We start from the raw sequence: 15,903 nt of genomic DNA on the forward strand, positions 1-15,903 counted from the left end.
CATGGATCTCAACTCCCTCCAAAGAGGAAGAAAAAGAGTAAGACACGGACAAAGAGTACCAGGGAGAAAATACAGCAAATGGGAGAAGCCAATCATCACACAGACAGTCTCAAGTGTCAGCGCTGGGGTCAGGACAGGGTTTGAATCCTGGCTCTACCAGTCACAACCATGCAGCCTCAATCCCCTCCTCCTGAAAGCAGGGCTGAAGGCAGGCCATGCCACACAGGCTTCCTGCAGGGGCTGAATGGGTTAATTCATGTAATGGCACAGCATAATGCTCAACAAGATCGAGCTACTTTTATTACCATAATTTAAAATTTCAACCAATTAAGAGGTGGGCAAGTTGTGGTGACTAAGCAGAGAGAGAATGGAAGCCTTAAACCTCAAAGGGGTAAAGCCAAAAAGAAGTAAGCACCCTCATAATGCAGAATCTCAGAAAGAATGAATACTGAGGTACTGGACTCACTTGAAGGAGGAGCTAAGGATGAGAGTGCTGGTCCAGAATTTATATAAAGAGTGATAGAGCCCTAGGGCTGCTCCTCATTGCTGGGAGAATTCTGGAGAAACTACCCAGAGGTACTCTGGATGTGGAGACACTATGAACAGCTCAGGACTGCCTTCATCTTCAGGACTACCTTTCTTCATATTCCTTTTTGTTTACTGCATTTCCCCCCGGGCTCCTTAAGGTGAACATTTGAGTTTCCTTTTATTTTTTAATCTTCGTTTTCTGCTTTAGCTACATCCCACAGACATGAAAAGTTGTGCTCTCACTGTTACTCAGCTTTGAGTATTTCATAATTTTTTAAAAGTATTTCCTCTTTAAGGAGTTTATTTTTTAAGAGTAAGATTTTTAGTTTTCAGGCATTTTAAAAGCTAACCTTTCATTATTGAGCTCCAACTCTATTGTATGGTGGTCTGAGAATAGAGTTTATATGGTATCAATTCTTTGGGATTATTAAAGCTTCCTTTGGAACCTGGTACACAGGTTTTTTGTTTGTTTGTTTGTTTGTTAGCTGTGAATGGTTCACCTATGCTCAAAAGTAATGTGTATTCTGTGCTTGTTGGGTACATGGTCCTATATGCCTATATTAGACCTAGCTAATTAGTCCTGCTATTAAAATCTAAACTATTTTTCTTACTTTTTATGTACTTGGTCTCAGTACCTATGTTCCTGGTGTATCCGTTTCTACCCAGAGTCCTTTTGGTTCCCATCTTACATATTTCAAGGCCATATTGTTTGATGCATAGAGAGCCATGATCAGTGTATCTTCTTGATCGTCTGCTCTTTTCACCACAATAAAAGTTTTCTTTGTCCTTTCAATATTTTTTAATCTCAGATTTTTCTTTGATGCATATTAAAATTGTCACTCAGCTTTCTTTTGGTTTCCATATTTCTCCTCTTTCATCCTTTGATTTTCAACCTTTCAAATATTTTGTTTTAAACATGTATCCTGTGATACATGCTATATCATGATGATTTTTATCCAACATGAGAATCACTGTCCTTTGAGCGGTGAATTCAACTCACTAACAATTAAATAATCACTTACATTTCAAAATTTATTTCAGCCATCTTATTTCACATTTTCTATTTACCATGCTTTTCTTGTTTCTTTTTCTACCTTCTTTTGGAGAGAAGAAATCCTCTCTCCTCCTGTGTCTTTTGGTGGTTACCTCTAACATAGTGAGGCCTAAACCTAGACTTATTTTTCATGATCAATATCTCAGATATTCAAACTTTAATTCTATCTTTCTGGTCTCTCATTCTTTCCATCTCTACTTCTTTGGTGGGAATTAATCAACCCAGCCTTCCAGCTCTCTAATTTGCCGTTTGGTTATACCCATAACGTTGCCTTTCAATCCACCTCCTAAATTCTTTACTTCGTCAATTGTATTTTTCATGATCCATACCTCCAACTAATCTTTCTTATTTCTTCTTCCTATTTCCAATATTCTCTCTTATCACTTTGGGTATGTTTATCCTCACTCTGAATTATTTTTCTGTAGTGTAGTGCTTCTGATTTTTACAGGTGTAGCTTTTTCTACAAAGGAGAGGTGGTACACCTTCTTTCTTTCCTTCTTTCCCTCCTTCCCTCCTTCCTTCCTTCCTTCCTTCATTCATTCCAAGCCCCAGATACAGCAAGGCAAGCTGCACTGTCCAGGGCAATGATGGAAAGAGTGATGTGCACACCAGAGGGCCCACCCTCGGCCTTCCCTCAGCTGCACCTTCTGGTCCTCACCTGTTCCACTCCCCACCCCAACAGTCTCAACCATCCCCAAGGGCTCCACACCGTTTCTGACTTGTTGAGTGGACTACTGCAGGACCCATCAATCTTACTCCCCTGTGGCAGCCCAAGGACTGGGCTCAGGGGAGGGAGTCAGCAGCCTGTGCCATTCTGTCTGGTTCAGTTCATTTCTTAGCAGCATAAATCAGGTTTCCGCATGTCAACTTTTTTTTAAAGGAGCTCTATTATAATACATTATGATATTTATCTCAATTGCGTGTATGTCAGAGACAGGAACACTGAGAGTACATTGTCTAGTTTGGGGAGAAAAAATAGTTTCCTCAGAGTGGGCACATGACAAATTACATAACCTGAAAGACTGAAAATTACCCTGAAACTGTCCTGGGGTTTATGGAGCAGGACCAGATAACAGTTATGACCACATTGTGAGGGCCTCCAGATAAGAAAACCGTTTAAATAAATCTCAAATTAAGTTTACTACCACCAAGGTTTATGACGCAAAGTGTGACATTACTACAAAGTAAACTGGTAAGACAATTTCATTCACTAATGTGTCTAGATCACCTGCCTTCAAACATAAGATACTTCATTTTAATTCAGTTTTTACAAGAAACTGAAAAAGATCACAAACAGAAAGCACTGATTAAATGCATAGGCAGAAAGTCTGCTCTCTAGCAGAGAAGTTGTATTTTAGAAAACTGTACAGAGAATAAATGGTTAACCCCAGTAACAAACACCAGCAGGAATTTATGTTTCCAAAAGTAATTCTGACTGATTCTTGGTTGAGTCTTCAAGACAAAACACAAAGCAAATGCCAGAAGTGTCACAAAATGCAAAGCAAGCATCTGCAGTGAGACAAGCAGGACACAGCGCGGGGCCCAGCCGGATGGACGATGCAGGGTCTCACAGTGCAGCTGCAGGGCGGGGTGTCTCTGCAGCTGCCTCTCTATCTGGGCAAAGATGAAGACAAGGCTTTCCGTGCTGGCAAATTTTCGGTAATACTATGCCATTAACATTTAAACTCCTTGAGATTACTCAATTTAATTGAAATGAAGGAAACATGTTTCTTGACCTCTATTCAATCCAAAATGATGCTGACATTTTCATTAACAGACAATATAACTGCATGACACACAATGCAATGGGCATCAATCTATTTTGCAGCAAGTCCCACAGCAAATTAAGTACCAATGAGTTATAATTTCAGTAGCACACAAATATATCCATAATAAATTTAAGATGGTATTCTGCCACTCAATCTAGTAAGTAGAAAACAGCCTAAGGAAAAAAACATATTTTGGATTCTTATCCTATATTGATGTATATGGTGAGTAAGGAAATCACTTACAGGGAGAGTAATGTAATTGCTCACTTCAGAATTACTAAAATTATCAGTTTCTGAAAATAAGATTGAGGCAAAAATGAAACAAAAATCAGAGAATGATGTCTTCCAACAACTACTTCATCATCAAATAAGATTTATAAGCATACTTGCCAGCAAATATATGTACACATATTTTGTACATATAAAGTAAGGCTATATTCGGTTTACAAGGTATATAACTTTCTTTAGCAACTGTGCCTTACATGAGTGCAGTTTTGTTAAAACCATCCTCTTAGTTATACAGGAACCTTCCCGAGCAAAGGTTTTTCCTAGGTTATTTATTGTTTGGGTTCACTGACCAACAGGTAAGTTTAGCAGTCATTTGAAGGTAAAAGCCTGGCTCCATTCTCGAAAGCAGGGGATGGCAAACTATGGTTCCCAGGTCACATGTGGCCTATTGCCTGTTTTTGTAAATAAAGTTTTATTGGAACACAGTCATGCTCATTTGTTTACATACTTTCTATGGCTCTTTCATGCTATGACAACAGAGCTGGGACCCTCAGGCTCACAAAGCCTAAAGTATTTACTATCTGGCCCTTCACAGAAAAAGCCCATGGACCCCTATTCTAGAGCTACTCTGAGCTTACCTGAATCATAAAACCTAAAGCCCTATACTTGGTTGAATAACACAGAACATCAGTACAGTGAAATATTATGCAATCACTACAAATAACATTTACTAAGAGTTTCTAATGGTCAAGGATAAATAAGTTTGTTATGCTAAGGTTTAAGTATATGAAATTGTAAATTTAGTCTAATTACATCAATGCAAACATGTACATACACAAAAAAAAGACTGACTTTTTAACCAAAAAGTTAACACTAATTGTGGTAATGGTGGTAAAATCTTGGACAATTTTTTCCTTCTTTTTACTTTTTAGTAAATTTTCTAAAAGAATGTATATCCCATTTTTCACTGGAAAATATTAAACTGACTTTTAAATTAAAAAAAAGAAACTTAACCCTAAAAATATAAGTATTAATACTATCTGGCAAACTGTCTCCTCTCTTCATGTATAAAAAGGCTGGTGCCTTTTTTTTTTTTTTTAAAACTCAGCTGTTACAAAGAAGTACAGAATTCCCTTGACAGTTCTTCCCATGAATATGGTTTACTGCCATTCACAGGCTAAGGACACTCAGTGAAATGTCATGTTCGATCTAATTTCAATCCCTCAGTATGCAGAAAGTGGTTAATTGTAAAAGATCCACCCATCTGGGACTCTGCTTAATCACTCCAGGCAGTGCTTATCTGACGACCATCATCCACAACCGTGATGTACTGACCTCAAAGTCCATTCTCTGGTAACTGTATTAGTTTGATTTTTCACTGTGCTTCCTACTAAATGCTTACTTTAAAAAAATTTAATTATATATTAACTCCCAAAAGGATTTCGGGTAGGTACCAAGACAATGCATCGCATCATGGTGGACTGAAAGCCTACTGCCTGACCCCTGACCAGAGGGCAGGGACCCACCGCTGCCAGTGAAGGGACGCCACATCCTTCTGACCCCTGGTGGAGGATGACAGGGCCGGAGACACGGGGGAGAAACAGATTAAACTCACTGCGCTGGCAGCAGAGTGTGGAGTGGCATGGGCAGGAGGCCCCGTCTGTGCTCTTCCTGCTTCTTCCCTCGCCAGTCCACCCCTCCACTCACAGCCCCTTCAGGTGTAGCACCCAGCCCGGGGTCCCGGAGCACAGCTGGTGTGCACCGTCAGTTCCAGAGTCGGGGTGCACAGGTGCAGTAAGGGCAGGAAATCCACAGGGAGGGGCAGGAAAATGAGTGGGAATGAGGCCTGTTGCACCGCAGATTCTGGGGTGTGTCTGTGGGCCCTCCCACCGAGGGGTCTACGGCCATTTCCACCTTCCTGCTTTAGTTTGGATCCTGATCTCACTGCTGTGATAAAGGCCTCATTTGACCAAGGTCTCCCCATCCTTACATGGATTATTTTCCTTAAACACTATTCTTAAGTCATTTCCCCACATAAACACCTTCCCCCACCAGTCCTAGAAGCCAAGGTCCTTGGCCCAACATCAAGGCGGCCCACCCTTTGATGCCGGCCCACACTCCGACCTCACCTCACCCCTCTGGACGATGTCCTCTCTCTACTGACCCACTCTCGCTACTCAGGGATGGTTTCTTGCACTGGGGGCCACCTGCCTGTGGTGCTCTCTGCTCCCCTTCAAATCCCACCATCTGCCCAGACCCTGACTCAACTTTCCTCTCCTCCGAGAAGCCCTCCCTGATGCCCTTGGCCCTTAGGGATTTCTCTGTTCTCTGGAAACACAAATAGCCCTTGGTGCCACAGATCCATTTAGTCCTTGCTCATACATTGCCTGAAATGTTCAGATTTCTTTGCCTGGCATGAAGCACCCATTTAGATAATGAATTTTCAGGTCACATCTTGTCTCCTCAACGAGACCGTAAATTTTTCAGGACAATATGCTTCTTTGTATCACCTATAGTGCTTACCCATGGGCTTACACAGTTGGTATTTAGTAAATTATTTCTTGGACGATGAATAAAATGAACAATTTCCTGAGTCATCTGAATCAGAGATCTTTCTGAGGTCACATTAAATGGCACCATAAACCTTTTCTAACAGCAATCACAGAGTACAGAGAGTTAAATAGAAAAACTCACTTATAAATGAAAGAACAAAAAGCCCTACAGTCAAGGGCAGCGCAGCCACGAAGAAAGGAGTGATGCTCAGAGGCAGTGTGGGTGTGGCTGCCGTGCAGCCTCAGCCTCACCCCGAGGTTGGGTCCCCACTCCCCTCCCTTCCCATCAGCCCTAGCCTCTCAGATCCTTCGAGCTTTCTCCAGTTCTGAAGAATGTGTCCGCATCACCTTCAGGTATTTCCAGCTCTGCCACGTTCCCCTTCTCTCTCCATGGGGGAGCTTCCATCTCCCCCGTGTCTCCTGCTCTTCTTCTGTTTTCTGTCTCTCTCCTCCTGCTGCCTTCCCCAGCGCCTAGCCCCTCGCTGTAATCTCCCAACGTGCTAAGTCAGACTGCAGCCACCCCTCCCGCTAGGAATCCCGTCCACTGTGTCCTTTGTTTCAAACACCATAGTCCTCTCACCTGTATCTCTATGTGGTTCTTTTCAACATCCCCAGGTCGTAGTCTCACTCTGTTACCAGCCAGCATCTTCCTCCCTTCACCTCCCATCACGTGCACTGTGCTTCATGACAACAGTCCTGCCTCGCACGATGACTAGCTCATCTCTCTCCCCTGGAGTCTGCTTTTGCCACGTGTGCTATGCTTTGTGGGGTGCAGTGGGGAATGACCCCGGTCAGGCCCTGTATGAGTTGGCTGAGTCGGGGGGTGAGCTTGGCAGCTGGGGGACACCTCCTCCACTAGCTCCTTAGGGATCAGGCATGTTAGAAGAGGCCTCTCCCTGGGGGGATCCACAGCCGGGATTTGGGAGGGCTGGGGTGGGAGGTGGATGCCCTCACTCAGGTGCCGTGGGTCAACCTGATGCTGCTACAGAGGTGAAGCTACAAGTCCAAGTTCTCATCCAACCAGCAGCTCAAGGCAACCACAGGACCCCCAACCCAGGCTGTAGTCACCCGAGGGGCCTCCCGAGGGATTGAGTACTGTGTCGTTGCCCCCAGAGTCCTTGCTTGTCTCCCCACTTTCTCCAGGGCTGTGGGGGAGGAAGCAGGACCCTGTGCCTCTGCGCTGTTAGGACACCCCGGCAGGAAACGGAGGAAGGCGCCTCCACAGAGTCCAGTGAACCCACGCGGCTGCACCGTCCCGCCTGTGCCTCACCAAGAGCTACTTACCTCCATGTATATGGGTTCCAGCAAAATATAAAAGGGAAAAGTAGATGTTAAAAGAGAGCAAGACGGTCTAGGGGAGAAAACTGGATTTGGAGACAAGAAGCACACACATTCCATTGTGAGTCCTGCCAGTGATGGAGGGTCTTAAATGCAGGTCCTACTGTCTTGGAATATTCCACACATTTCCTCAGTCATATTCGCAAGAGCTCTCAACTTCTCAAAAGAGTGGCGGTAGGAAAAAAAATCATTATTATTATTATTGTTTACTGCTGGGAATAAACTGAAAGATTCTACTTCAACTCAAGCAAAGAATTCTATAACTAATGAAGGCTTTTCTTTTTTCAAAAGAAAGTCCACTTTCCAGCATGACCCACATTGGTACTATCTGAGGGCACAGCCACAGTTAGCCACGAAATGGAGAGGGTGCTCCTGGAAGCCACACACGCACCTGATCCGGGGGACAGCGCATCCTGAACCCCAAGAGGAAAACCCCAGCATCCACCTGGGTTCCTGAGCTCACACCTGTAACTTGGTCCAAAAGACCCAGGTAGATTCCTTGGGTCCCTGCAGCAAACCCCAAGGGGGTTGCTGGGAGTCGAGGTGGGCGCCACTTACCAGCGCAGGGCGATTTTGATGGGGGTGGTGAGGCATGACGTGAATAGGTCGGCTGGAAGGTCGGGGATCATGGGCAGGAGCTCGTTGGCCTCACAGGCTGCCAGCTGAATGCAGTTCTTCATGGATGGGGGCAAAGGCATCTGGGCCAGTGGGTGGTTTGGGTTAATAGCAGCGACCTGCAGGGGGACAGGAAGGAAGAGAGCAGCTTAACTGTCACGCACAACTGGAGACTGAGCCGGAAATGTGACACGAAGGAAAGGACCCATCAACCGAGGCTTAAAGCTTGGGGGTTCCTGGCCAAGTCCTCTGGAGAGAGGCCCAGCTGCTAGATCCTCTCCTGGGGTCGACCACAAGCTCCAGCCCCAAATCACTTTTTAAGGACTCCTGGGTTATAAACGCCAGGGGGCGGGGCTCCATGAAGACCAGGGGCTGGGGTTTCAGGTGATGATGGCATTGAGGAGGACAGATGGGGCAGGAAGGGATAATTTTAATCACTGACGGCTGCTCGTTTGTTTCCCAACTTGAAAAGAATGTTTATGTGTCTCGGGTTTTGCTCCTTACTAATAATCCCCTATGTCTGCATGATTGTGTCTCTTTCACACTGGCTATTATTTCATTTGCTTTTTACAACATCCCCATGAGGTAAGTCTTCTTTCCAATTTTAAAAACCTTCTACAATGAGGAAACAGAGACCCCAAGAAATGACGTGAACTGCCGGTCACCGGGCGAGTCCTAGTCATGAGTACGGGAAGCTGGTCCTGGCCTGAGGGCCGTTTTCCACTCCCTCATCCCATCCGGACCCTCCTGAATCTATACCACACACCTGTGACACTAACATGAGTGCTCTGCAGGGTCTTTTCCAAACAGCAGTCTCGGGTGAACTTTGTAAGTTAAATACACACAAAGCTGTGTTCACTCATATATACCTAACATTGATTACGACATGTAAAGTGTTGTCATTATTAATGCTGATAAAACCTTCTCAAATGGAAGGCAGTAAAAGCAGTACTTCTATTAATAACCTCTTCAGATTATTAATAGAAGGAATAGTAAATCCAGAATACAAATCAAATTCTAGTATACTTAATACTAAATAAAAACTGCAATTTCTAGAGGAAGGGGTTTTTTATTGTGGCAAAATATACATAATATAAAAGTTACCATCTTACCCATTTTATTTGTACGGTCAGTGGCGTTAGGTACACTCACATTGTACAACCATCAGCAGAGTGGGTTTTTTAAAGCACAGAGAAAAGGGAAGGCAGAATCACTTTTAATCCTTTCCTTGGCTCCAGCTCTACAATCTAAAATAGCACCAGTGAAGCAACCTGCTCCACACAGGAAATTAGTTTCCAGGTCTGCTGTGACAACACGCTAGGAAAGATGTCGGGTCTGGGTGCCGTGTGGGTCTGCGGCTTATCAGACCTGAGTCATGCGGAAAGACGCAGAGGCTGCAGATGTGTCAGAGCCAGGGGAGCCTGCCGGAAGTGGTCTCGACTTGTGTGCTCTGTGGAAGTGCGTTCTCCCCAGCCCAGGAGGGAGGATGACATCGGCAATGGGTCAGGCTCCGGGAGGGGAACAGAGTGCACAGCCTTCAACGGTGAAAGGGGCATTGGAGAGGTGGCCTGGGACTGAAGCCAATGCACATGCTTCTTGCAAGCCTTACCACAACTGCGCACAGACGTGATGATTACAGGAAACAATGTAGGAAGAAACAATCATTTATGTAAAACCAAGATTCAATATTCTTAAATGTTGGTGTGGGTTACTAGTTTTAACTTCTCTGTCTATAATCTGCTTCCACAGTAAATTTACTTTCTGAGAAGCGAAGAGTAGTCCTCTGTAGTCCTCTGGCTACAGCCCCCAAATGCTGCAGCCCTTCCATCTTTGCTGTTGCCTGTCACTGAGCTTCTACAGCCTCAGGCTCTCAGAAGTGAAGCAGTGTGTCACACCAAGGCCACCTTTCTCCCAAGCCGGCCTTAGACACAGGCCCCCAGGGGGAGGCGGGGGTGGGGTGGGTTCCCATGCCCTGGCAGCCACGTGGGGTGCTCGGTGGGTTAAGGGCATTTCTGCTGATGTCAGGACGTCTGTGCCCTGTCCTCTGTGGAGGCAGCGCTCCCGTAGCCCTGACACAGCCGGGTGGTGCTGTCAGGTAGCGATCTGCTCAGTGCCTCTGTGTTAGGTCTGCCTCGGGCTGCACCTTGTGGTCCACGAGCATTTGGCCCAGAGCCTTGCAAAGTACCTGAGGCAGAGGAGGCACAAGGAGACAGGGAGACGATGCAGGAACATCTTCATCCCAAGTAAGTCCACTAGAAACTAAATTTCCCAATTCACAGTGATCATTGATAGAAACCTCTATTTCTTAAGCCCCTTGCAGTATGCTGATGTATAAACTGGCAGAAAGCATTAAATGTGGCTGCAGATAATCTGAAGTGTGGTAACACACAATAATAGTCCCCTCAGACTCATATGGGACCTGTTGTCACCACTGGGCACATGACAGCTCTGCGCTGGGGTTAATTAGAATCAGTAACATTTTTAAAAAATGACATTCAAGACAAACAATTCCACCAACGATTCATTTTTCAAGCTGCTAACCCAGGAATACAAAAAAACAAAACAAAACAAAACCCAACAGATGAGCTACTTCCAATATATTGTTTTGGTTTTGTATTTATCTAAGATATTGACCTTTTAATTGAAATTAGTCTTTGGAAACAGCTTGTATGTAAACCTAACTACCAGTGATTCAGAGGACTTTTCAAAGGCACCCAGGCTGAGAAGAGAACAGGTCCAGCTGGGAGCCACCACTCACCCTGAAGGGCACACCCCAGATGCACTTTTACCCAAAGGGGCTTCTCCTGGAGAACCTAGAGGCTCAAACACCAGGAAAACTTTAATCATTAAAAGCTCACTAGAGGGCTTCCCTGGTGGCGCAGTGGTTGAGAGTCCACCTGCCGATGCAGGGGACACGGGTTCGTGCCCTGGTCCAGGAGGATCCCACATGCTGCGGAGCGGCTGGGCCCGTAAGCCATGGCCGCTGAGCCTGCGCGTCCGGAGTCTGTGCTCCGCAACGGGAGAGGCCGCAACAGTGAGAGGCCCGCATACCGCAAAAAAAAAAAAAAAAAAAAGCTCACTAGAGCCTTCTGGAGGATTTGGGAAGGATCCAGAAAAATCTTCAGATGTGATACACAGCAACCAGATCCAAGAAAGACATCTGCTACCTCTTCCACACGTGTGGATAACGTGGCACTCATGCACTCAGAGCTCATGGGAAGGCTGGCCAAGCAGCTCACACAGGCCCGGAACCACCCGCTCCAGAAGCACGGCTGGAGGTGAGTGGGGGTTGCAGCGGGAGCACCTACACCTCTCATTTTCTAAATGAAACTCTGCCATTGTGCCGCTTCTGTTCTCCATATACATATACAAGACATCTTGATAAAGAGATGAAGGCAATAATAATTTATTTCAGAGGAGTCTTTACCAAGAGACTTTCTGAAAATAACATCTACTTGGTAATAATTCCAGTTCTAGCTTAAAGCAATTTTTATTCTCAATTCAATAACACCTACTTACAGTGGACATTTTTACAAAGTTCAGAGAGAGACTGAGATCTGTAAAGGAATCAGGTATTGCTTACCCAGCTCAAATCAAAGTTGTTAATGGAGCATCTATCATGCGACAGATACTGTACTAAAAATAGCAGATACAAAGTGGCAGTAGTAATTTTTAATATATAATTTATATAATTCTATATATATCAAATATTAAATAGTAATTTAAAAAGAAGTGGTACCTATTGCTGGGAACTATGAAATCTAGGCCAAGAGAGCAGGAGTCGTCTTTGTTGGAGGAAGACTTGTAATCATACCGAGAACCACCCCCCCAATATTTCCCCTATAGGGCGGCTAAAGAACATGATTATCCTGAGAGTTTGCCTAAATGGACCGTCCACTATTTTAAAGCCATTTAGTTGTTAGCAATCATTTTCTAAAATGCTCTAGAATCATTCTATAACTCAGTAAAGATGATTAATTAGAAATTATAACCAAATTTCTCCACTATTACTCTTAGATAACTAAAAAAAAGGAGATACTAAAAAATTCCACAATCCTTTACATCAAGAAGAGAATTTCCATTGGGGGCTACTGTGAATAATGCTGCTGTGAACATCTGTGTACAGGTTTTTGTGTGGACACATCAAGTCTCCTGGGTATAAACATAGGAGTGGAACTGCTGGGTCGTCTGCAGCTCCAAGTTTAACATTTGAGGAACTGCCAGACTGTTTTCCAAGGTGGCTGCACCATTTTACCTTCCCACTAGCACTGTGTGACGGTTCAAATTCCTCTACATCCTGGCCAGGACATGTAATTATCTATCTTTTTTATTCTACCCATCCTAGTGGATGTGAAGTGCACCTCAGTGTAGTTTTGATTTGTTTCCCTAGTGACTGATGATGTCCTTTTCTTACCTTATTGTGCTGGCTAGAACTTCCGGTACTATGTTGAGTAAGAATGGTGAGAATGGACAGCCTTGCCTTGTTCCCGACCTTAGGGGGAAAACGTGGTCTCTTACCATTAAGGATGATGACAGCTGTAGGTTTACAGATGTTCTTTATCAAGCTGAAGAAGCTCCCCTCTAGCCCTCATTTGCTAAGAGGTGGTTTGTTAGGTTTTTTTTAATCATGAAAAGGTGATGGATTTTGTCAAAAGCTTTGTGTCAACTGATATGATCATATGATCGTTCTTCTTTAGTCTGTTGGTATGATGGATTACATCAATTGATTTTTTTGAATATTAAGCCAGACTTGCATACCTGGAATAAATCTCAGTCGTAGAACATAATTCTTTTTATGGATTGCTAGACCTGATTTGCTATTATTTTGTTGAGGACTTTTGCATCTAAGTTTGTGAGAGATAGAAGTCTGCAGCTTTTTTTTTCTTTTGTAATGTGTATCCATTTTGGCATCAGGGTAATAATGACCTCATAAAATGAATTGGGAAGTGTTTCCTCCCTGTTCTATTTTCTGGAAGAGACCGTAAAACTGGTGTTAATTCTTTAAATATTTGGTAGAATTCTCTAGTGAAACTAGCTGAGTCTGGAGATTTCCTTTCAGGAACTTTTAAATTACAAATTTAATTTCTTGACCACTCACATTATCTATTTCATCTTGGGTGGATTTGGTAGTTTGTGGTTTTAGAGGAATTGGTCCATTTCTTTGAAGTTGTCAAATTTATGAATGTAAAGTTGTTCATGTTATTCCCTTATTATTCTTTCAATGGCTGTACGATCCTGAATCTTCTCCTTCTATGTTTGTTAGTCTTGCTAGAGATTTATCCATTTTATTGATTATTCCTGAGAATCAGCTTTTTGTTTCATGGAGTTTTCTCTTTTTCTGTTTTACATTTCAATGATTTCTGTTCTTATCATCATTTTCTTTCTTCTGATTGCTTTGGGGTTATTTTGCTCTCCTTTTCTAGTTTCTTGAGGTAGTGCTATGGTCTGAATGTTTGTGTTCCCCCAAAATTCACATGTTGAAATCCTAACCCTCAAAGGTGATAGTACTAGAAGGTGGGGCCTTTGGGTGGTGATTAATGCATGAGGGTGAAGCCCTCCTGAATGGGATTAGTGTCCTTACAAAAGCAGCCTGAGAGCTCTCTGACCCCTTCTACCATGTGAGGACACAGCGAGAAGGCCTGGCCATAAACTAGGAAAAGGGCCCTCACCTGATCAAGCTGCACTGTGATCTTGGACTGTCCAGCCTCCAGAACTGAGAGGAATAACTTTCTGTTGTTTAGAAGCTACCCAGTCTGTAGTATTTTGTTACAGTAGCCCAAATTGATTAATACAGGGAGGAACTTATAATTTGATACTTTTCCTATTTTCTAGCATAAGGATCTAGTGCTATAAATTTCCCTTTCAATTGCTTTAGCTGCATCTTTTTTTTTTTTTTAATTTTTGGCTGCGTTGGGTCTTTGTTAGTGCACGCGGGCTTTCTCTAGTTGCGGTGAGCAGGAGCTACTCTTTGTTGTGGTGCGCGGGCTTCTCATTGCAGTGGCTTCTCTTGTTGCAGAGCATGGGCTCTAGAGCACAGGCTCAGTAGTTGTGGCACACGGGCTTAGTTGCTCCACGGCATGTGGGATCTTCCCGGACCAGGGATCGAACCCATGTCCCCTGCAATGGCAAGTGAATTCTTAACCACTGCACCACCAGGGAAGTCCTAGCTGCATCTTATCAGTACTGACATGTCGTACATTCATTTTCCTTTTTTTTCTATTTATTTTTTAATTGAAGTGTAGTTGATATACAACATCGTATTCATTTCTGCTATACAGCAAAGTGACTCAGTTATACATATATATAAACATTTTTTTCTTATATTCTTTTTGACTATGGTTTATCATAGGATATTGAATATAGTTCCCTGTGCTATACAGTAGGACCTTGTTGTTTATCCATTCTATATATAATAGCTTACATCTGCTAACCCCAACCTCCTACGCCATCCCTCCCCCTTCCCCCTCCCCCTTAGCAACCACAAGTCTGTTCCGTATGTCCATGAGTCTGTTTCTGTTTCGTAGATAGGTTCATTTGTGTCATATTTTAGATTCCACATATAAGTGACATCATACGGTATTTATCTTTCTCTTTCTGACTTACTTCACTTAGTATGGTAATCTCTAGTTGCATCTATGTTGCTGCAAATGGCATTATTTCCTTCGTTTTTATGGCTGAGTAGTATTCCATTGTATGTATATACCATATCTTCTTTATCCATTCATCTGTCGATGGACATTTAGGTTGCTTCCATGTCTTGGCTATTGTGAATAGTGCTGCTATGAACATAGGGGTACATGTATCTTTTTCAATTATAGTTTTTCTGGATATACGCCCAGGAGTGGAACTGCTGGATCATATGGTAATTCTATTTTTAGTTTTCTGATGTACATTCATTTTCATTCAGTTAATGTATTTTCTTTAATTTCCCTTGAGACTTCTAACCCATCAATTACGTGTTCTTTTTTTTTCTGAGATTTTTCTGTTGTCTTTTTATCGCTGACTTCTAGTTGATTCTACCATGGTCAAAGAGCACACTTGTGTGGTTTCACTTATTTAAAATATGTTGAGGTTTGCTTTATGACCCAGGATATGATATATCTTGATGGATGCTCTATGGACACTTGTGTATTTTGCTGCTGCTGTTGGTTGGAGTGTTCAGTTACTATCAATTAGATCTTTATGATTGACATTCAACAAATATAACTGTTTCATCTTCAAAAAAAGATAGCTTAATTTCCTTTTTCCCAGTCTGTATACCTTCTGTTTTTTTCCCTTGCCATATTGCAAAAGTCTTATTGTATAATGTTGAGGAGGACTAGTGAGAACTAATATCTTTTCCTTGCTTCTGACCCCAGTGTTAAGAAAAACCACTTACCTTCTTGTCCCTCCCCTCAAGTGGGTTGGTAACTTCCCACCTGCCCTTCTCCCCATGCATGGCTCTGTGATCACCCAGTTTAGTGCTGCCATTTTTCTGGTTGCCACCAGAAACACCATGGTCTGTGCTACCACAGATCCTTTGTGAGAGAACATCGGGCCATTACCTCCATAGCCTCTGGCTGATGGAGGAGAGGTCCTCCTGTGATAGCAAGCAGGACCATGCAGATGGGTCCTGCTGGGAACCACAGTACCCTCACGATATCCCAGGGTGTTGGTCATGATCTGGGGTCCAGGACATTAAGCAATTTCTGGCATATTTTAAAATAGACGAAATTAGGAAAAAAAATTAAATTCTAAGACTTAACTTGAGGAAGCTCCCAGTTTTATGATGGCTGCAAAAAGTATACTATATTCATGGATTTGGGTGAATAATTTTTAC

General features: G+C 43.3%; 1 protein-coding gene across 4 annotated transcripts in view; it reads right to left on the bottom strand.

Annotated features, from left to right (window-relative positions):
* RPTOR (regulatory associated protein of MTOR complex 1) overlaps positions 1-15,903 on the bottom strand; it is a 347,492-nt gene that overhangs the window by 148,616 nt on the left and 182,973 nt on the right. For all 4 annotated transcript variants that reach the window (XM_060133269.1, XM_060133267.1, XM_060133268.1 and 1 more), the window contains exon 6: positions 8,028-8,203. In XM_060133269.1, coding sequence (XP_059989252.1) covers positions 8,028-8,203 — 176 coding nt within the window. The remainder of the gene's footprint in view (positions 1-8,027; positions 8,204-15,903) is intronic.

The sequence above is a fragment of the Lagenorhynchus albirostris genome, chromosome 20 (assembly GCF_949774975.1).
Source record: "Lagenorhynchus albirostris chromosome 20, mLagAlb1.1, whole genome shotgun sequence".
NCBI classification, from domain to species: Eukaryota; Metazoa; Chordata; class Mammalia; order Artiodactyla; family Delphinidae; genus Lagenorhynchus; species Lagenorhynchus albirostris.